Here is a 22173-nt window from a genome sequence, read left to right as displayed (position 1 = left end):
AAACACAAAATAAACACATCTTTATTAAATACAGGACTTGTTATATGTATACTTGATATGTCCCATACACATTGGTTGTTTTATTTTTTTAAAGAATCTGAATTGATGTAAAAACGATCAACCTCCACACTCAAGCAATCTATCATCTGTTGCTTTATTTTAACTTTTCTTAAAGATCAATCTCCATTCCTTAAAAGACCAGTTCTTTACTTAAGGCATCATATACTTATTGTTTGCATTAGCTTTCAAAAGTGTAAGAATGAGTTAACTTTTCTTTTCCAGGAAAGAATTTATACAAAATCAACAGTGTTACATTAAGAGAAATAATATGAAATGTAAAAGCAATTGAGAACTAAGTAGCTTAAATGCTATTTGAAAAACCAGTTTGGTGTGATTTTTAACCCATCGCTTGGCCATTGGACAACTTGGCTTTTATATAATCGGATCAAAAACAAAAGAGGGTATCAATTAGGAGAAGGGTAGAATCAGATTTTTTTTTAATGATATTTAATTAAATTGGTTGAATCAGTCGTTTGATAAATTTAACCACCAATACGGATGTAAAACATTGGTGCATTTATGTAAAACTAAAAAAAAAGGAGCCCTTTTATTTAGAGCACGCGGAGCCGCACACTTCCGATGTATTTTTCGTCATGGTATTAGAAGTGTAATTATATTATGGATTACAGACGCTGATTGGCTGACTTAGATCATACATGTTACAACATCGTGCATAATTATTTAAATTTGCCTTTGAGATTTTAAATTTTGTCAAATTTATTTATATTTGATACTTTATTTTTTAGTTTTATTAGTAAAGTTAGAAAATTTTTATGTATTTGTTTTATATATTTGATTTTTCTTTATTTTTTACTATATTTTAAATTTATTTTTCATCACTACAATCTTACTTGTAAAATTTTAGCACTTTACTAACAATGTGTTAAATGTTTTTCTTTAAATTATATAATACACAAAAATATTATAAAATTGAAAAATGATTTATACTCAGAATATTGAATATTAAAACTCAAATCTAATTAATTTTCAAGCCTTAACGTTTTTTTTTGGAAGCTCATTTTTCAAATATTTCAATTTTCATTTAAATTTTTTCCAAATATTGAAGGTGCAAAACCAACCATTGATTGAAGTTGTGTTGATACACGGTTGGAATGATGGTGGTTGGTCACCTTGTGAGTGAGAGAGCCTTAGGTGATAATAGGTAATCGAAGTTTAAAAGATTTGACTATGGGTAGAGGAAGGAAGGGGTGCTCTAGTCTTTTTAAAGACGTGATATGTCGTTGTCATATTAGTTTCATATTTTTTAGAGTTCAATCAATTATTTAATGTTTTTTTTGTCGGTATGAGTTGTCATATCAAATGTTTATGTGACACGCAATTAGTAGATGTTCTGTTTACATTAGAAATGTGATCTCCACTATGTGAATCTGTAAGATCTTAAACTCACAGGTTTAGAGTTTGCCGATATTTTTAATTTATAAAATAATTTTAATCTACTTTGATAAAGCATTCAACAATGTTAAATAAGAGGTGAGTTGAGCCCATTAAGTATAAATGTAATTTACACATGTATCATAGCAATTCCAAAAAATTTCAGAAATCCTCAGTTGAATGGTATTAAAAAAAACAATATTTAAAAAATTGCCTTTATTTTGGTGAAACAAGCAATTCCACCCAAAAGAACATTTCAAGAATGGTAAGTTAAGAATATAACGAAACATAGCTTAACAAGAAAAGCTGTATGAACATAAACAAAACCCAAAATGAACAAAAAAAGAAAAGCATAGTTTCAATGCCTCTATAAAATGATAATACCATGCATGAACTTACAATACGTAAAATATACAAATTACTCCAATTAGCAACAGTAAAAGGTAGCCACAATTATGGCAAATTCTAAAGGTAGCTGGAGTGAACGGTGGCCCAGCCATACTGCCGAGAGGGTTTTCCCCTCATGGGGAGACTGGACTCTGGATTCTGACGGAATTTATAGTCTTGATGTCGATCTTCCTGGTATTAATTAATCAACCATTCTTCTTTAGTTTACCCCTTTATTTTTTAATTGAATATAAATCATATGTATAAATCTTTAAATTTAGGGTTCAAACAACACGAGGTGAAAATATGGCCAGATTCAGATGGTTCTATAAGGCTTGAAGCAGAGACGATAGTTGATGAGAGCAAATGCAAATACATCGACCAAACCATCCAACTGCCGGAGAATTCGGATATCGTAAACCTTTACGGACGATTCAGAGGCCAAGTACTCACCATTACTGTCCCCGAGAAGGTGAAAGCTGATGATCACAGTTCGCAAGAAGATGACCACAAAGGTGAAGATGAAGCTGAAGGCGAAGATGAAGATGAAAGAGATGATATTAAAGAAAATCGGACGAAACCGGAACCCGAAAACAAGAAGAGCGACAGCGATCAAGATTGTCGTAGTTTACCGAAGGAGGATATAAAGAAACCACCGGAAGGGAAAGAAAGTGTGTTAGCGATTGTGATGAAGTGTCTTGAGCGAAACAAGGTGATTGTTGTTTCTAACGCTATATCGTTTTCGATGGGGATGTGGGTGTCGAAGCTTTGGACGTAAGCATTATATGTCTACGTTTACATATATGTGTTCGTGTGTTATGTAATTAGCTCAATTTCTTTAAAATATATTACGTTACACCTTTCACATTATCTAGGACACTTCGTTAAAAAAATGAGTAAATATATGTATACATAACATGTGGAGTTCTTCTCGCCAAGGACAGATGTCGGGTATTCTATTCCATGGGTTCTCATCTCATTACAACCTACCTAAAGGGTTATTGTATTTCCTAAGTGATCGACCATGAAAAAATTACGTCGTACATGTATCAATATTCCAAGTTAAGAGAAGAGCACTCTCATCTATAAATACTCTTCTTTTAACATTGGGGGGAATGCCATCCTCTTTCTAGTTTCTCACTTCACCAAGAACACCAAAACGACCACCTTACAACCCTCGGCACACTTTCACGTAAACCTTCACCCAAACCTCCTACCTCTTCTTCCCCTCAATACACTTGCAAAAAAAAAAATTATAAAATATATTTAAAAATAAGGCATAATAATAAATTTAATCTTTAATGTTTACTACTTTTTCACTTTGACTTGTTGTCTTTAAAATTTAGTTAAATTATTTTTTCGAATCAAAAGTTGATTGAACCATTAAAATTATTTTAAACAAAGTCATAAAGTTACAAAAATATTTGTACTTTAGAAAATTGTTTAAAATTCAAATTTTATTTTAAAAAATTATCCACTTGAATTCCATACTACCATACATACCACCATGTAGTGTCATTAAAATTTTAATAATTCAATAAGTTTTTATTCTAAAAATAATAAAAAAATCAAAACAAAAAAATATTAAAACTAAATTTATCATATACTCAAAAATAATACCATAGACCTCACACACATAAAAAAAATTTTTGATTCAACCATTAACCAAACTTGAAATTATTATTAAAATGGTAATTTAATAAGTTATATAATTTAAAATAAATTACAGAATTTGTGACAACAGCAGCCAACAATGAGACATTTTATTTACTTTTTGTCCATAAAAAACTTTACATTTTAAATTAATAAAAGTAAAACAGCTGAAATTTGTATTTTATAAAACCTTTAAAAATCGCAACACCTTTCAAAAACTTGACAAAAACAATATGTATATACTCATAAACACGTGGCACACACCCACATGTTTCTTTTTTTTTTTCATTCTATAGAAAATGTTAAAATTTTAATTTTGGTCCTTTTAATATATTTAAATTTATAAATTAATCTATACACTTTAAATTTCAACATAACTGGTACATATAGTTTTTAATGTTATTAATTAGTCCACTTGATATTTTTGAGATTTGCTCTTTTTTTATTATCTTATAAGATAATGAAAATTGACCCTTATATAATGCTAAAATTTCAGATTTAATTTGTATACTTTAATTTTTATTTGATACCTCTACTTTTATAATTTGATTCAATATTATTTTTATTGTTACTTAACTACCAAGTGATTCAATATTACTTAACTTCGAGTTTTTATGGTGGTAACTAATGCACTTAAATTTTAAATTTAAAAAGTAGAGAGACTAAATTCTTAAATAAAAGTAAGGAACTAAAATCTAAATATACAAAATGTATAAACACTTAAAAATATTTTAACATTTAAATTTTTACTCTATAATTTGATAAAACAAGTAAACAATCCCAAGCGAAGCACAGAAACCATACTAATTTAATTTCATTAATAACTATTATTCAATAATTATCTAGTTTCAAAAAAAAAGTAATCCTCTCAATAAATTCTTAACCATAATACAAACATTTATGTTTTAAATAAATTTAATGAGGAAGAGATTCAAGCGTAAAATTAGAGTATTTTTATACATTCTAATAATTTTTGTGATTAATATTTTAACAATACAATTATTGAATTTATTAAGATATTTATGCATGTAAAGTTTTTAATAGATCCAATATCTCTATTATATCACTTTAAAATATTATCTATATTAAATATTTAACAAGTGAAATTCTTTTATATAAAATAAATAGTTAATTTTTTTTAATTTACTTCAAACTTGACATGTATAATATATATAAATGAAATATTAAATGTGACGATTAAATTGTTAAAATATTGATAATATAAAATATTATTAAAATATATAAAATACTCTAATTTTATGTTATAAGTGGATCCCTCCCAAATTTAATTATCAAATAATCTTCAATTATACCATAATAATATCTAACCCAAAGTATTGTCCAGCAACCCAATCATGCCAAATGCAATAACCACTTGGTAGTGAATATCTAGATTCACTTTCTTTTGCAAGGTATCGTCATATACAATTAAAGAAGTATCACTATATATGATGCATTAAAATGTATAAAATACAAAAACCTTTTATTTATATGAAAACATTAAAACATAATCAAATTCGAAGGTGCATAATATTGAGAGGCTGCTGGCCTTGTTTGAGCTATCACCAATCAAACATCAAGTGGATGGCCTTAGCTCACTGCGCCAAATAATCGAACATCTGGTGTCTAGTAGACTAGATGATAACCAGCATCCACCACTAAGTCATGCCCGGTAATAAGCTCAGAATCCTGGGACGCAAGAAACAGCACGGCATCAGCAACATGCTTCGTTTTCAGCACCACCCCTTTCAACCGAGTGTAGGGTTCATAGGTCTGCTCCACTTCCTCCACCTCCTTCCCGAGGTACCGACAGAGTAACGGGGTTCCCACAGCAAACGGCGACACACTGTTTACCCTAATCCCATGCACCCCAAGCTGTTTGCTTGCCGATCTCATCAACCCAAGCACTGCATGCTTTGTAATGAAATAGTCGGTGTTCATTTCACCAGCGGCGCTAGCGGCGATGCTCGTCGTACAAACGATACTTCCTCTCACATTCAGTTCCACCATGGCTCGTGCAGCGTGTTTCACGCAGGCAACCATGCCACGGACATTTATGTTGAAGAGGCGGTCAAACTGTGCTAAGTCCAGTTCAAGGACGTTTTGAGTGCAGCTGCTAAATATCCCAGCGTTACTGAACATGATATCAAGCCGCCCATAGTTTTGGACGGTCGATTGAACTGAATTCTTTACTTGCTCTTCATCGGTAACATCACAGTGCATGAATGAGCACTTATGGGAACCGATCGATTCGACTACCTTTTGGCCTAATTCATCTTGGATGTCAGCAATCACGATCATTTGAGCACCATGAGCAGCGAAATGATAAGCGGCGGCTTCTCCAATGCCGCTAGCTCCACCGGTGATTATGGCTATTTTGCCTTCTAGCTTGTTGGACATTGTAGAGTTAGCCGATTTTGCTACTCAGAGTCTCAGAGACCACTAGTAAATGGACAATGATGATATGCTGAGCACCATTTGATGCATAAAAAGCTCTGGGCCGGAACCACGAGCGACAGATATTTTCCAATATTTCTTTCTGACCATTCTAACCCACATCAGTTGGCCGTGGAGCATTAACCGATGCTACACACTTGTAGGGTCTTGATTAAGAGTCAGGCATGGGCCGTACAAACGTGTCCAAGTTTTCTTTGGCACAAACGTTGCATGTCTCCATCAGCTGTTCGGTCTCTCAGCTTTTCTAATTTGGATTATGTGGAATATAGGGATCTTTTATTCAAAGAAGCAAAATTATAAAAAAATAAAATTATAGCTCAATTTTAAACATAAATAATAATATTATTAAGTGATATATATGCGTTTTAATTATTATTTTTAAATAAAATTATTAGCATATATTTATAATCTTTTTATTATTTTTATTTTATCTAATAATTACGTGTAATGTTAATGTTTTTTTTGTAAAATGAAATTTCATTCATTGAAAATCAAATACGAAGGTGGGCTAAAACCCAAAGATATACAAATAAAAACTCAAGGCTTGACCCACACACGGCTACCTAAAAATCCTAGTGACCTAAACAACACCACCGTCACAAAGGAGGAGGAGAGAGCGGAACAAGGTCCAGCAAAGATTTACTTCATGAATCGCATCTCAACAATGTTCTCTGTATTCCCTCAATTTCAATATTTACTCCATGAATCATATTATAAAAGCTTAATCCATAATTTAATATTTGAGTTTGGTATTTAAGTTTTTTCATTTAATGTGAGATTTATATTTAACAAAAGTTATAAATTTTAATATTTAAAGGTAATAATATTAATTTTTAAGTGTTTAAATTAAAGTTTTAGAGTTGATTTAATGAAAATTCGTAATTAGCTAATATTATTAGTAATTAAATTTCATTCAATCAACCCTAAAACCTTAATTAAATCACATTCAGTTGACTATTTTTTACAAATTAAATGCAAAATTAAACAAAGTCACAATTATACTAATTTTTCTATTAACAAAATAATGAAAAATTCAAATATAATAATATTAGCAATTAAATTTTATTAAATTAACTCTAAACCAAAATTAAGAACTAAAAATTAACATCATTACCTTTGAATACTAAAATATATTACTTTTATCAAATACTAAATTCAATAAAAAAAAAGACATAAGAACCACGTTACCATAGTTAGATAAATTGTCAAACTTAGATTATCGGAGAAATGAGAAATAATTTATGTTATGTAGACATGTTCATGGGTCGGACTATTCTTTCAAGCTTAAAGACCTGTCCAAATTTTGGAAGGGTTTGAGTAAAAATATTAGGCCTGAAAAATAATATTGGAAAAAAAAATTAGGCTCGTTTAAAATATGGGTCGGGCTTGAGTTTGAATATTTAATGTTCGACCTGGCCTATTTTAAAGTTTATAATATTTTATATTATGTTATTTTTATGTATTATGTCATTTATAACACACTAAAAATTAAACCTATACTAAATATATAATACTACTCTAATGTAAATATTAAAATAATATAAATAATTTTTTAAAAACTAAAAAATAACATGAGTGGACTTGGACAAATTTTAAACCTATATATCAAGTTGGACCAAGCTTGGACAAGTATAAAATATATTAATATTATGCTTAGACTCGACCCGACTCGACTCATTAACAGTTATGTGATCGAAATTTATTAAACTTCTCACTAGTTATTAAAGCTAAAATGGGTCCATTTCTTAAAAAGGAAATTAAAATAACCTAAAATGGGCCCATTTTTAAAAGGGAATTAAAATAATTTATTGTAAAATAAAAGCTTAATTATAAAGGATTATAATTAAAATAAGGAAAAGAAAAAAGATATGCAGGATTTCTATACTTTTTTTGATAGCAAATAAAATTTCATTAAGCCAATAAATAAGGATTACAAATTACATGAAAATTATAAGGATTGTAAAATTTTTGTTTTTTTAATTTTTAAATTAAGTTTAAAATTTATATTTAAGAATTTACCGACTATGATTTTAGGATATAAGAATTTAGGGTTGGATTTTAAAGTAATAAAATTTTATAAAAGATAAAATTAATTTTTAAATAACTTAAATTAAAAATAATAATAATTGGCTCACGTTTGTCCGTGAGCTAAGTCTCATCCCAAATTATAGCCGATCGGGGCAAAGGATAATCAAAGCTTAGATAAATTAAGAACAAACTGATTTCCAGACAAGTATGATGAAAAGACATGTTCCAAATTCTAGTGCCAAGTCCACAACATTATTACTTATCTCTTCAAGCAAATCACTGCCATTCTTATACAATAGGAGCAGTCAATTGCGATGGTTCGATACCGGCGACCTGTATAGTCACTTTTCAACATGATATTTCGAACCATCTATGCAAAAATAAAACAAGTTCAAACCAACACAAAATGGGCTAGCCTTATTTGAGGAGGGACACAGCTCACTGACTCAAAATAATTAAGGACCTGGTGGTCTACTTGACAAGAAAACCAGCATCCACCACCAAGTCATGTCCGGTAATAAGTTCAGAATCCTGTGACGCAAGAAACACTACAGCATCAGCAACATGCTTCGGTTTCAGCATCACCCCTTTCAACCGTGCGTAGGGCTCAAACACCTGCTCCACCTCCGCCTCCGTCCCCAGGTAACGATAGAGTAATGGGGTTCCCACAACGAACGGCGACACACTGTTCACCCTAATCCCATGCACCCCAAGTTGTTTGCTTGCCGATCTCATCAACCCAATCACCGCATGCTTCGACATGTTATAATCAGTGTCCCTTTCACCACCGCAGCTAGCATTCGTGCTCGCCGTACAAATGATGCTTCCTCTCACGTTCAGTTCCACCATGGCTCGTGCGGCGTGTTTCACACAAGCAGCCATGCCGCGGACATTGACGGTGAAAAGGCGGTCAAACGCTGCAAAGTCTAGTTCAAGGACGGTTTGAATTGAGTTGCTAACTGTCCCAGCGTTACTGAACATGATGTCGAGGCTGCCGTAGTTTTGGACCGTCGATTGGACTAAATTTTTTACTTGTTCTTCATCGGTAACATCACAGTGCATGTATGAACACTTATTTGAACCGATGGATTCGACTACTTTTTGGCCTAATTCATCTTGGATATCAGCGATCACGATCATACGGGCACCATTGAGGGCGAAACGATGGACGGTGGCTTCTCCGATGCCGCTTGCTCCGCCGGTGATTATGGCTACCTTGCCTTCTAGCTTGTTGGACATTGTAGAGCGTTAATGTTGATATTCGGTGACGCTATGAAGCAGACAATAATTATAAGCAAAGCTGAAAGCATCGTTAGATGCACTAAAAACACCAAAGAAAATGTTCAACAAAAAACCTTACGCTATAATTTTCATGTTTTTTTAATAATTAAAATACTAACAGCGTGTTTGTTTGGTTGTAACAACCAACGGAATCAGGCGTTATTTACAGCCAACCGTCATTCAGCCATTTTCGTTATTTATTCATTTGGTTCATGGAAGTTGGTATTCAGTCAATGGAATACCATTCAGAACTCATTCGTTGATTTCAACTTAACTGATATTATTTTTTTAATTGTTATAATAATATATTTAGTGTTGAATATTTATACATTTTATCAACTAGATCCTTAAATACATTAATATAAATATAATTATATTTAAACACATATAATTAAATCATGATAAATATATATGTAAATTTGTGATTTTTATAAACTTCATTTATGATGATGCTAATATCAACAGAAACCTAATTTTTCCCATGAAAGCTAACAAATTAAAAAAAAGTTTCCTACAAGCCATTTTCAAATCATCTTTCACATTTTGTCAATTTAAAGAATCGTGCAATAATCTGCACCTATCTCTAAGCATAAAATTTATTGAAAATTTTATCTTCATCTAATTTGTTTGCAATTTATTTTAAAAAAAATGTAAATTATTTGGATTCTCAAATTTTTAACTTGAATTTTAGTTTTTTAGATACATATATTTTTTAATTTATAATTTATTTTATAATTTAAAATATATATAATTTTATTAAAAATAGATCGTCACATAACCAGTACCATGTATCCTATTCTTAACTTTGTTACCAAAAAAAGAATATCAAAATATTTGATGGAATGAAAATTTAGATTCCAACTTGAGGGAATGTGTCAAGTTGAGAGACTAAATGCATATTTGAACCTTATAGTTATAATTAAATACAAATGCATATTTATTATATATAAAAATAGATATAAATAATATTATATTTCATACTTTTTTATAATATATATTTTATATTTAGTTAGATGTGTTTAAGAATTAAATTGATAGAATTTGTAAGTACGAAGGATTAAATTCCTTAAATTATTTAAAATTATAATTAAATTGATAAAATCTAGAAATATTAAAAACTAAATTTATTATTGTAAGTTAAAAGAAAAATCACATCTATCAGTTCTCCTTCTATTAGTAAATATTTAATCGAGTGGAATTGTTAAACTATCCCAGCGTTACTAAACATGATATCAAGCCGCCTATAGTTTTGGACCGTCAATACTGGACTAAATTCTTCACTTGTTCTTCATCGGTAACATCATTGTGCATGTATGAACACTTACGTGAACCGATGGATTCGACTACTTTTTGGCCTAAATTATCTTGGATGTTCACGATCACGATCATTGGGCACCGTGGACAGCAAAATGATGGGCGGCAAAATGATGGGAGGTGGCTTCTCCGGTGCCGCTTGCTCCACCGGTGATTATGACTACTTAGCCTTGTAGCTTGTTTGACATTGTAGATGCGGACAATAATAATAAGCAATGCACCACAAGAAAACACCAAAGAAAAATTCGAATAAAAAAAAACCTTATCCTATAATTTTCAATGGGTTATTGGGTGGAAATAGAAAAAAAAACGATTGAAGAATTTTTAAAACAACTTATTTTCAATGAAGTTATATAAAATGGAAGGTTAGGTGATGATAAATAATTCATTTTAAAAATTGCATCAATATTTTAATTGTATTGTATAAATTTTTTAAAGTTATATAAAATGGAACGTCAGGTGATGATAACTAGTTTATTTTAAAAAAAATAATATTTTAATTATATTGTATATTTTCTTTCAAGGAATTGTATTATATCTATGATATTTATTAAGTGTTTTATTGAGTTGTCACCTGAATTAGGTTACAAATTCAATTAAGAAATTACGAAAATATTTTTATAAGAAAAGTTATATTATTTATGGATATTTTAGACCTTTCATTTTATCAAAACCAATTAGAAATATGACATGTAGTGAGAATTGAACCTACACCAATTGAATTAGTAAAATCTTAAATTCACTACTCAACCAAAGCTTCATTTTAAAGTATATTTTGTTATATTTTATTTTAATATGTACAAGTTATTATCTTTATTTGTTATATAATGTTGTTAATTGAGTTTATGTCACAAGTCAACTCAACATTTGTAGTATATGTTATTATCTTTAGCAATAAGATTTCTAGTATTATATATTTGGCTTAGTTTTATTTTATTTTTAATTTTCGTGGCTAGTCGAAGTGTTTTTTTTTCGTGAAAAGTATAGGTGAGTGTTGGGTACATTGTGTACAATTTTTTTATTTAACAGTTTTAAAAAATTGGCATGTATTTTTTAAATATTTTATTATACCAGGCAGGATACTTGCTAACCCTAAATCCTCCTTGTGAAATTTAAAACTCTATCAATTTGTATCAACTAATTTTCCGGAAAAATATTTTATTCTCATATTGTCTCTACTTTTAGTTGTTAAGTTGAGTATATCTTATTATGTGCTTGATATATTGAAAAGATATATTGAAAAAGAGTTAAATGTATAGTACTTCCTTAAACTATAATTTTTATTTTAAATTGATTCTTAAATTTTAAAATATTCTAATTACATATTTAAATTATTGAGGTTATATCAATAAAGTTTTTCCATTACTAAAATTATTAATTTAGCCATTAAATAAGATGTCAAATATTATGTAACATAGTTTAAAACGAAAAGTTTTTAAAAATTACTATTGTAAAATGGATATGGTAAAATTCTTGATTTTAAGATTTTCAATTTTTACAAAAGCTTTATTGCTCACCCTTTCTTTTTTCAGTTTTATTTTATTTTTTAGTTTTATTTATAAAGGTTATGCCACAACGTTATATTTTTAAAATTTTCATATTAAATGATGCTACATAAGGTTAGATATTTGATTTAACAGTTTTAATAATTAAAATATTTTTATTTTAAATGATGTTACATAAGGTTAGATATATGATTTAATAGTTAAATTAAATGTTTTAATAATTAAAGGATCTGATTGACATAACATCGATAGTTTGATAATGTAATTAGAATGTTTTGAAGTTTGAGGGCTAATTTGTAAGGAGGGTCAGAGTTTTGAGATGTTCGGTGAAATTAACTCATTAAAAAATATATCTATGCTTTTTGGGTAAATTGTATCATACATCTTTAAAGTATAGCTTCCATTCTAATTTGATCTCAATTTTTAAAACATTGTAATTAGGTCCATAAACCATTGATATCATATCAACCTATTCCTTTTTAACTAAGGGCCTGTTCTTCTGTGCTTAAAAAAAGCACTTCTGGCTCCAAAAGCACTTCTGGAAGAAAAGCTCTGTAGAACAAGCTGCTTTTGGCTGGAATTTTTGACTTGTCAGAAGTGCTTTTCAAAATCACTTCTGAAAAGAAGAAGCTAAAATTTTTAGCTTTTCTTCTCCCAAAAGCACTTTTAGTGCGTAATTACTTTTTCACCTCTCCAATAACATAGTACTTTCCTTTTTTTTCTTGGTGCTTAATTACAAATATGTTAAAATCATTAATTAAAAATAAAAAAATATTTTTAAAATACTAATTAAAAATATTTAATGGTTTTATTTAAATATTTAAAATGTAGTTTATATATTCTAATTAAAATTTATAAGTAATTAATATTTATTACTTAAAATATCTAAAATTTATATTTCATATATTAAAATATTAACAACAAATTATAATAATTTTTTATATTCTTACTAAAATATAATAATATTAATTAATTATAATAACATGTATAAAATAAACATTTTATTTCTCAAAAGCACTTTTTTACATCAATGCTAAACACTCTAGTTTTAAACCAAACTTTTTTAAAAGCATTTCTCAAAAGCACTTTTCCACAGCACTTTTCAAAAATACTTTTCAAAAACATTGCCAAACTAGTTCTATAAAAAAGGGTTGAAAAACATTAGGGTACTGAAGGGTGAAACCCGCCATCTACAACCAGATTATGGCCAGTGATGAACTGAGACTCCTCACTAGCAAGGAACAGAACAGCATCAGCCACATGCTTCACCTTCAATACTCCATTATTTTTCAACCAATACATCCTCGCGAAGCTTGTCTCTACGTCCTCCGCCCCCATCCCGAAAGCTTCGCAAAGCAAAGGCGTTGCCACTGGCCCTGGCGACACACAGTTAACACGTATCCCATGTGGACCTAATTGAGTACTTGCACACCTCATCAAAGCCAACACCGCGTTTTTCGACATCACGTAATCCGTATGCCTATCGCTCCCTACGCTTGCAGCTATACTAGCGGTGCATATGATGCTTCCTTTGGTATTTGCCTTCACCATGGCAAGCCCTGCGTGCTTGATACCGGCAGCAACCCCGCCTACGTTGATAGCGAAGAGCCTTTCGTACAATGATAAGTCGAAATCGAGGATTGTTTGCAAAGATTTACTCATAACGCCCGCATTGCAAAACATGATGTCTAAGCGACCGAACAATTGAATCGTGGATTGAACCAGCAATTCAACGTCTTGCTCCTTTGTTATGTCGCAGTGGACATAGGTACAGGTGCAACGGAATCGACTCGATGCAGCAAGTTCCTTGCCCTTCTCATCTTGGATGTCTGCAATCACGATGGCTCGTGCGCCATGATCGACAAAGAGGTGCACGGTGGCCTCACCGATTCCACTGGCACCACCAGTGATTATGGCTACCTTGCCCTCAAGCTTTTTGTTGCAGGCTTTGGGATCTGCCATTTTAGGCTCAAAGTGTAGCCAGCAGATTATAACCTATCTTATATAATATGAAGCATGAAAAGAAGATGGTCATCATATAAAGTATCAAACGCTGACCTGTAAGTGGCAAATTTAACTTAGATTCCTCGATATGGTTTATGTCCTATAGCGAAGTGTTAGAGATTACGCAATTCCTTATGTCAGCTGAACGCAACTCTAATGCTTCTTTATTTTCATTTATTTGAATTTTAATTATTTATGTAAATTCCAACCTTAAAATAGGGACAATCATAAATAATTTAATGTTAAATGGATAAATTTATATGCTTTATTTTGATAAACTTTTGGACACAATGCTATTTATTTTAATGTTTATTGTCTAATTTCTATGTAGATCCTAATGATTTGACAGCTTTTTAAATTTCAAGATTATTTTATTTTAAAATTTATTTTTATTATTTTATTTAAAATATTATTTGTAAAGATATTTATTAAAAATTTAATTAGAATTTAATTTTCTCTTTATATTATGATTTTTATATTCTATTTTTAAACATAAAATTTATTTTTCATGGATTCAACAATCATAAATAAACCTCAAAATCAACTATAAAACTAACAACTAAGGATATTTTGTTCAATAATGAAGTAACAAATTGTGGTTCAATGGAGGTGCATTAACTTAAATATACATATGCCTTGTTTGCATTTTAAAATCATGTCTAAAAAATTCGTGTTTAGGATCTGACCAATGATGCTTGAACTATACCAGACCAGCCAATCAAACCTGTTAGATCAAGAATCGATCGAGATATCAATCCAAAAAATGGTTTTGAACCAACTGGACCGTGAACACTAATTCAGGATTGAACCAATTTTTTTTTTAAATTTTTAATCAAACTAATGGCCTGATCGATACAACCACCAATCTAGTTCTAAAAACATAGGTGCTGCCGTTGCTATATGAAATATTGGCTAAAGCAACTGATAATGTGTTCGAGAGTGAAAAACCATTCGAGCTGATAAAAGCTGCAAGACCATCATGCACATGCATGCATTGCTGTGACAATGATATACAGGCCCCAAAAAGGGGGGTAACAAAATCGCATGAACACAAAGGAAAATTTGAAGACTGGCCATGTTTACTCGATATTTGTTCTCTATGTCCGTTTTAACAGTAATCCGAGTGAGAGTCGTAAAAGTCACTAGGGCAAGGTGACATGACCTCTTGTTCAAGCAACTGAACTACCTGGCTCATTGTTGGTCGTTCGTCTGGATTTGCATCAGTACATTTTGCTGCTACTTCAAGAATTGCTTCTAAAGTTTCCATGTCAGCGCCATTACACCTTCGATCAACTATGTATTCTAATCGGTTCTCTCTCAATAGTGTGTTCATCTGCACGTGTTGGAGCAAAAACACAAATTATAGTACCCACGCAAACAGTTAATCCTCCATCATACTAGCGGAAAAGGTTTGAGGAGCTTACCCAACCAACAACATTCAAGCCCCGCTTCACAAAAGTTGGATCGGTTGGCCTTTTTCCGGTTACAAGCTCCAACAAGAGAACTCCAAAGCTATAGACGTCAGACTTTTCAGTGGCTCGACCACTTTGCAGATATTCTGTCCCATGATAACAACACCTTAATGACTGCAATGTTGCTAGATGTGCTACTCGAATCTCTCGAACTTAGACTTGAAACAACAAAAAGTAGGGGCAACTGAAACATTCTAGACAAGAGTTTACAGCGAGATGTACCTGGAGCCAAATAGCCGAAAGTGCCAGCAACGACGGTAGTGACGTGTGCCTCCTCGTCCACCAAAAGTTTGGCAAGACCGAAGTCGGATACATGAGGCTCCAAGTTTTCATCAAGAAGAATATTGCTGGATTTTATGTCTAGATGAACTATCTTAGGACAACAATCATGGTGCAAGTAAGCGATACCTCGGGAAGAACCAAGGGCTATTTTTAATCGAGCACACCAATTCAATGGCCTGGCTTCTTCTTTGCTTTCTGAAAATGTAAATAACATACAAGAGCACACAATTTAAACCAAGAATTTCGTTGTCTTGTTAATGAATGCATAAGATATCATAGATAAAACATACCATGAAGAAAGTTGTCCAAGCTGCCCATAGCAAGATAATCATAGATAAGAAGTTTTGATGCCGGCAACCTGCAGTAACCTCGTAGGTTGACTAAATTAATGTGTTTGATGCTGCCCAAGATCTCTAACTCTCTCTCGAAGACTTGATCAGATCCTTCACGGTTCCGATCTATTCTTTTAACAGCAAATGTTCCACAATCATTCATGACCATTCGATATACAGTTCCAAATCCACCCGACCCCACAACATCTTCTTCATCAAGGGATTCCAGCTTTTCTATAATCTCGCATGATGGATACGGCAGATCCCCATGAAAAGTGATAAGTTTTTTGCCTAAAAAAGTGAGAAAACTTTTAGGAGCCAAGTAGGGTTGATCATGCAGAGCTGGGGCAGAAGCTGGGAATAATAGGACATTGTATAGAAAAGCCAGAGTTTAGCTTACTCGAATCTTCGTGGACTTGTTTTTTGACTTCTGTGTATCTCTTAGCAGCCCTTTCCTTCTTCGATAGAAGACATATCCAAAGAAATGCAAGGAGCACAACAAGCATGACAGCCATTGTTGACATTGCACCGATCAGTACACCTTTTATGTAATGAGATGATCGCTTTGTTTGGCCTGCAAGAATCGGAAACAATAATCCCCATATCATTACATGGTTAAAGCTTTGAAGAAATATAGTAATTATAGTCTGATTTATCCATAAAACTTGCCAGCTGCTTCATCACTTTCAGCATGAGGTAGAACTGCTGGGAATCCGAGTGAAGTCCGACATGGCCGGTGAACTTGTTGTCCACATAAATCCAAATTGCCGATAAACCTGAACATAAGGTCGGTGGGAACATGCCCATGTCAAACAGATACCAATATCCAACCCTCACACCAAATCAAAGTGATATACACTCAACAGCTTCATCATAAATAAATTATCAAAATGCTTAAAACAATTTCTTTACTGTATGCTTACGAAAAGGCAAATAAACACCTTTCAATATATAACATTCGAAGAAATATAAAGCTTGAGCATTGCAGCTTGTCATTAATAAGTTGATCCACATAATGAGAAGGGTACTCACGACTTGTTCCCAAAAGTGTTAAGTACTCCGATATCTGGGATTTCACCGGAGAAAAAGTTGGTGGACAAATTACTGCATCAAAAGTTTAAGAAACCTCATTTTTGCTTCTTAGTTTTCAATTAAACAGCTTAAATTATTTAGCAAAAGCAATAAGTTCTTGTGAACTTACAGGTAATGCAATCTTGTAAGACGGCCTATAGACAAAGGTATAGAACCCTTAAGCAAATTGCTCGATAAATCCCTACAAATAGCAAAAGTATCAACAAAAACAGACCCTTCGATTCACATTTATGCCTTGTGACTAAAGTAACATGGTAGCATATTCAAGGATCTTACAGTACAGTGAGAAGAGAAAGGCTTCCAATATTTGATGGTATGCCTCCTTCAAGATAATTAGCTCTCAAGTAACTGTGCATATAGCGAATCAAAACGTGTAAATAAAGAGCTCTCAAATGAAAGAATAAATAAGAGAACTCATATGTTTTTGCTTACAGAGCTCTCAAATGAGTACAATTTGAAATTTCATTAGGAATTAGTCCATGTAAATTGTTTTGGTGCAGTGCCCTGTATTAACCAACATAAAGAATGTTAAAAACAAGAACCCCAAATTTTCATGCATTAATCTTCTGGGTATTGAAGAAAATGAGGATTGAACTCACAGTCTTTGCAATCTGTTGAGTTTGCCAATGCTGGGGGAGATTGACCCTCCTAATTGCATGTATGGTAGGTTGCTGTAAAAGCAAATATCAATATTAAAAGAGCCAAAGCAGTAAAATGATCAAAAGAAACAAAAGGAGGTGTGGTTTACACTTACATTGATCGAACTCTTTGAAGATTGGGAAAACATGAAATGCCAGTCCAATTACAGGGTGATTCATCAGTAGCAAGCCAGTTTCCAAGAAAGTTTTTACTGTCATTCAGTGTGCTTTTGATCTCCAGCAATGTTAAACCTTTAAAATAAATAAGTAAAATCAGATCAAAGAAACCAAAAAGGTTCAACTCCAAAATAAAGACCCAAGATTAAAATCTACTGGAATGGGAAGGTTTCTTAGAAAAAAAAACATCATCAAGCTGAAAAAAATAGTGAAAAAGTTATGGGTTTCCAGCTGTTACCGTCGTCAGTGAGAGCAAAAGAAGCAGAGTTCCAAAGGGTAACTGCAAAAATCACAGAGGAAAACCACACAAACACACTCATTTTCCACCTCAACTTCCACAACAAGTTTCTGGGAAGTTCTAGCAAAGAAAGGGGGGTGCAGGGGAGAAAGAAAGTTGTGTGGGAAATGAAGTGATGATGATAGTGAATAATTATTTTGTAGCACGAGAGAGAAGCAAAGACGAAGAGAGAGAGAGCTTTTTTCAGAATATTTTATGAACGCAATGGAGGATACTCCCTTTTTTTGAAAATTTCATTGAAAGTTGTGCTGCTGTGTGTAGCCGTTGTCGTACCAATTAAAATTCAATTTCAAAGGTAAAAAAAATCCATTGAAAAAAATAATTTGATCAGGAGATTAAATCCATAGATTTTCTTTTTTCTTTTTTCTGTTCAATCGATTGCATGGTCAATTAAGCTAAAATCAATTTCGATATTTTACTGACAAATAATACTGAAATTTTATGTATAATATTCTAATAATATAATAAATATATTATGAGTGAATTAGATTGTATCAAATATATAAATTAGCATTATATTAATTTACATGTTAGAATTATATCATGTTATTCTTTAAATGCTGTTAAATAATTAGTAGGTTTTAAGATTTTATCTTTTTTGTTTGATGATTATAAGAAGAAGACAAATCTTTAATAGCAACACGATTAACCTAACTTGATCTCTTAAAATTTTATGAATTTTCATCCAAATCTTCAAATGGTTTGGTTCTTGCTCTACAATTACTTAAGAGATGCTCCCAAGTTTTTTGGAACTAAAGATATAAGATACTCGATTTTTCAATAATTTTAAAAAATTATACACTACTACCACAATATGCTTCTTTTGGTACAATATTAAAAATGAAAATAAAATAATATTATTTAATTTTATATTAAATGAATATCTGATAAAAACTTTAACCATCACATCTCGCGGTTTTAACAATAGGGACTAAATGCAAATTCAATTTCTTTCTTTTTCTTCACATAACATATTTACACTTTGAAAGACCTTTTATCAAACCAAATTTCTTTTACTACCAAACTTTTAGGAAAGGCAAATACTCAAGTACAGGGCCACCAAAGCAAGGGGGTAATGTTTAGGGGTATTATTGTCCTTCGAATTAGCGGCAAAAATAATGAAAGTTATGCATTTGTCAAAGCTACTAGTGAGTGTGAGTGAGTGAGTGGAGTGACAAAAATAGTGGGGGCCTTTGAAGGTAATTTGAAAAATCAACTTTTAGGTACTGTTTTTTTTTAATAAAAAATTATTCTTTAGCGCACTTAAATTCGCTTATATATTTATAATAATATTTATACTAATTAAATTAAAATTTAATTAATAAATTTTTATTTAATTCATTTTAGTTCATCTTTTAAATTCCAAACCTATAAAAATTAATTTATACTCCAATATATAAATCTTAATTCGTTTTCGTTAAATGTCATAATTAATTTTTCTTGATATATTCTTTACACATTAACCCTATTTTTAAAAAATATATTAAATAATTAGTTTGTAGTGATGATATATTACAACTATAAATATATTAAATTGTTTGTTACAATTTAAAAAAACTATAAAATTTCAGAAATAATATTTATTAAGAAAATAAAGAAACAATAATAAATGTTTGGTATTATGATTAATATAAAAGAAAAATAATATTAATCAAACTAATCAAAAGTTTTGATTATGTCTTTAGTATTTACCCTGAAAGTTGTTTCAAAATTAAATTATAACTCTAATTGTAGAAAATATTAGTAATGATTTATTTTTGTGTGTATGAAAATCATGATTGTTGAAATCATTTATTTAAATATTTTTACTTATTCCTTTACCATTGCAGGATGTACTCGCCATGTTATTTAAGTAATAAACTATTATGTACAAAAATTTCTTTTTTATTAAATTTATTATTATTAAATTTTATTCTTGAAATAATTATTTTGTTTTTGTTTTTAATCATTATATTATTCAAGTATTTAATTATTTTTTAGAATTTAATTTATTTTGTTTAATTAAAAGTGTGATGTTTTAATAGTATATTCAAATTATTTTTACATTATTTTAAAATATGTTTTTAAATTGAAGGTTTATTATATTCATAATATAATTATTCCAAATATATTTTTTTAAATTGAAAACCTAATTTGTTGATCAATAATAAATGTGAGAATATTTGATGAACTTTTAGTGCATAACTTTAATGCATAACCAGATAATAATAAAATGATACATCATTATTAAAGTAAAAAATATTAAAGGGTTTAAAATAAATTTAAATAATTTTATTATAAAAATAAATATTAATTATAACTATTAAACATAAATAATATAAAATATCAAATCTGAAACTTGAAACCTAAAACCTAAAATCAATGCCTAAAACTCCAAACTTGAATGAGAAACAAAATAATTTTAATTAAAAGCATATATCATATTTAAAAGCTTAACCATTGGAAAATATTGTTTAAAATTTTAGAATCTTTAGATTAAAAAAACACAAACACAAACACATGATAAATAAAATTATCATATTTTTGTAATGCAAATGTTGAGAGTATTTTCGGAAAAAATGCAAAAATATATATTTTATGAAACAAACAAAACAAAATAAAATCTTCAAAAAATAACTTTGATTTTTTATTTTGCTTTGACTGATGTTGCTTTTGAGCTACCAATTTGTTCCTTTTATAGATTTTGATTCTAGTGTCTAAATTTATTTGAACCTTTTCTTTTCCTCTTTTATATCGTCAAATTTTAAAAATATTTAATTAATAGATATTTAAATATTAAATAGTTATAGAAAATATATAATGAAATAAATAAATTTTATTTATATTAAATTAAATGTATAAATTAACATTTTTAATTTTATTTATCTAGTTAACTATTTATTTTAAATATAAAATCTGAAAAATATTAAATTAAAATATGGTTATAGGGTTTAATAAATAATAAATTATTTAATTTAATTTAAATGATTTTTAAAAAAATATTTATTTAATTAAAATTTTATGTTTATCTAATTAAATATTTATTTAAAACATAAATTTAACGCCCATTCAAAAATTTTGATCCATTAAAATTAATATTTTCAATTATCTAAGTTTTTACGCATGTTTTCTCTACAAAATTATATTTAATTTTCTTTTTACAAGAAAAATATAGAAAGAAATAAGTAGATAAGAGCTATTATCACTTATAAATTTTTTTAATTCTTTTATTTTACTTTATTTATTTTAATGTTATATGATCTTATAGAACTTTACGTTTAAAATTTTATTTTTAGTTTAAAATAGATGGAATGTTTAAAAATTAAGGAAAAATGTAGAATATAAATTTTTATAATTTACAATATTTATTTATTAAACAATCCAGTTATATCCCGTAATTAATATTAAGTAATATGTAAAACAAATTTTATAACTTAAAATTTTAATATTTAAATTTTAACACTTATTTTTTTGCGCTTAACTTTTAGTGTATATACCTGGTTATATTATAAATATTATTAATTCTTAAAAATATAGAACTTTAATTTTTACGAATAACAATTTTAAATATTTATTTTCTATAAAATATTTATTTCAACCAATAACCTGTTGCAGTGAATTTAAGGGCAAGCAAAGGGCCTTTCCTCCAAAAGAAAAATAGCATGTTTAATCTCTTCTAAAATAATAAAATTATAAATTAAAATATAATTAAATTGTACTTTTTACCTTTTAAAATGAAAAAATATTTAATCACTTAAAAATGATAAAATTATGTTTTGACTTCTGAAAAATTATAATTAAAATTTCAACCCTTAATAAAAT

At 29.7% G+C, this 22173-nt stretch overlaps 5 protein-coding genes across 5 annotated transcripts; 1 reads left to right on the top strand and 4 right to left on the bottom strand.

The window, feature by feature from the left end:
* Nucleotides 1-1768: 1768 nt before the first annotated feature.
* LOC108463492 (uncharacterized) lies at nt 1769-2910 on the top strand. Its single transcript, XM_017763424.2, has 2 exons — nt 1769-2034; nt 2121-2910. Exons 1-2 carry the CDS (start codon nt 1908-1910, stop codon nt 2615-2617), a joined length of 624 nt encoding a protein of 207 aa, XP_017618913.1. The 5' UTR covers nt 1769-1907; the 3' UTR covers nt 2618-2910.
* Nucleotides 2911-4891: 1981 nt separating this feature from the next.
* LOC108463004 ((+)-cis,trans-nepetalactol synthase NEPS2-like) lies at nt 4892-6088 on the bottom strand. The gene has a single exon (XM_017762932.2). The coding sequence runs from the start codon at nt 5890-5892 to the stop codon at nt 5119-5121; it is 774 nt and encodes a 257-aa protein (XP_017618421.1). The 5' UTR covers nt 5893-6088; the 3' UTR covers nt 4892-5118.
* Nucleotides 6089-8207: 2119 nt separating this feature from the next.
* Nucleotides 8208-9359, bottom strand: LOC108461717 ((+)-cis,trans-nepetalactol synthase NEPS2-like). The gene has a single exon (XM_017761640.2). It carries the CDS (start codon nt 9214-9216, stop codon nt 8449-8451), a length of 768 nt encoding a protein of 255 aa, XP_017617129.1. The 5' UTR covers nt 9217-9359; the 3' UTR covers nt 8208-8448.
* Nucleotides 9360-13075: 3716 nt separating this feature from the next.
* On the bottom strand, nt 13076-14130 carry LOC108463620 ((-)-isopiperitenol/(-)-carveol dehydrogenase, mitochondrial-like). The gene has a single exon (XM_017763538.2). It carries the CDS (start codon nt 14037-14039, stop codon nt 13239-13241), a length of 801 nt encoding a protein of 266 aa, XP_017619027.1. The 5' UTR covers nt 14040-14130; the 3' UTR covers nt 13076-13238.
* Nucleotides 14131-14877: 747 nt separating this feature from the next.
* LOC108465763 (LRR receptor-like serine/threonine-protein kinase FEI 2) lies at nt 14878-18625 on the bottom strand. The gene is made up of 13 exons (XM_017761942.2): nt 18313-18625; nt 18014-18149; nt 17859-17930; nt 17692-17763; nt 17536-17607; nt 17369-17440; nt 17200-17271; nt 16837-16943; nt 16568-16741; nt 16126-16458; nt 15776-16030; nt 15506-15639; nt 14878-15414 (listed from the first exon to the last, which is right to left on the bottom strand). The coding sequence occupies exons 1-13, from the start codon at nt 18392-18394 to the stop codon at nt 15190-15192; spliced, it is 1806 nt and encodes a 601-aa protein (XP_017617431.2). The 5' UTR covers nt 18395-18625; the 3' UTR covers nt 14878-15189.
* Between the last annotated feature and the right edge of the window lie 3548 nt (nt 18626-22173).

The sequence above is a fragment of the Gossypium arboreum genome, chromosome 11 (assembly GCF_025698485.1).
Source record: "Gossypium arboreum isolate Shixiya-1 chromosome 11, ASM2569848v2, whole genome shotgun sequence".
Lineage (NCBI taxonomy): Eukaryota > Viridiplantae > Streptophyta > Magnoliopsida > Malvales > Malvaceae > Gossypium > Gossypium arboreum.
Note: the sequence above shows the minus strand (reverse complement) of the source record. Positions and strands in the feature narration are given on the sequence as shown.

What these genes read in the sequence shown, in the direction of transcription:
- LOC108463492 (XM_017763424.2), top strand. Translation starts at nt 1,908, where the DNA reads ATGGCAAATTCTAAAGGTAGCTGGAGTGAACGGTGGCCCAGCCATACT. An exon ending in TCTTGATGTCGATCTTCCTG is followed by an intron (nt 2,035 to 2,120) that starts GTATTAATTAAT and finishes CTTTAAATTTAG; the next exon opens with GGTTCAAACAACACGAGGTG.
- LOC108463004 (XM_017762932.2), bottom strand. Translation starts at nt 5,892, where the DNA reads ATGTCCAACAAGCTAGAAGGCAAAATAGCCATAATCACCGGTGGAGCT.
- LOC108461717 (XM_017761640.2), bottom strand. Translation starts at nt 9,216, where the DNA reads ATGTCCAACAAGCTAGAAGGCAAGGTAGCCATAATCACCGGCGGAGCA.
- LOC108463620 (XM_017763538.2), bottom strand. Translation starts at nt 14,039, where the DNA reads ATGGCAGATCCCAAAGCCTGCAACAAAAAGCTTGAGGGCAAGGTAGCC.
- LOC108465763 (XM_017761942.2), bottom strand. Translation starts at nt 18,394, where the DNA reads ATGAGTGTGTTTGTGTGGTTTTCCTCTGTGATTTTTGCAGTTACCCTT. An exon ending in TGTACTCATTTGAGAGCTCT is followed by an intron (nt 17,608 to 17,691) that starts GTAAGCAAAAAC and finishes CTATATGCACAG; the next exon opens with TTACTTGAGAGCTAATTATC. An exon ending in GCTTGAATGTTGTTGGTTGG is followed by an intron (nt 15,415 to 15,505) that starts GTAAGCTCCTCA and finishes CAACACGTGCAG; the next exon opens with ATGAACACACTATTGAGAGA.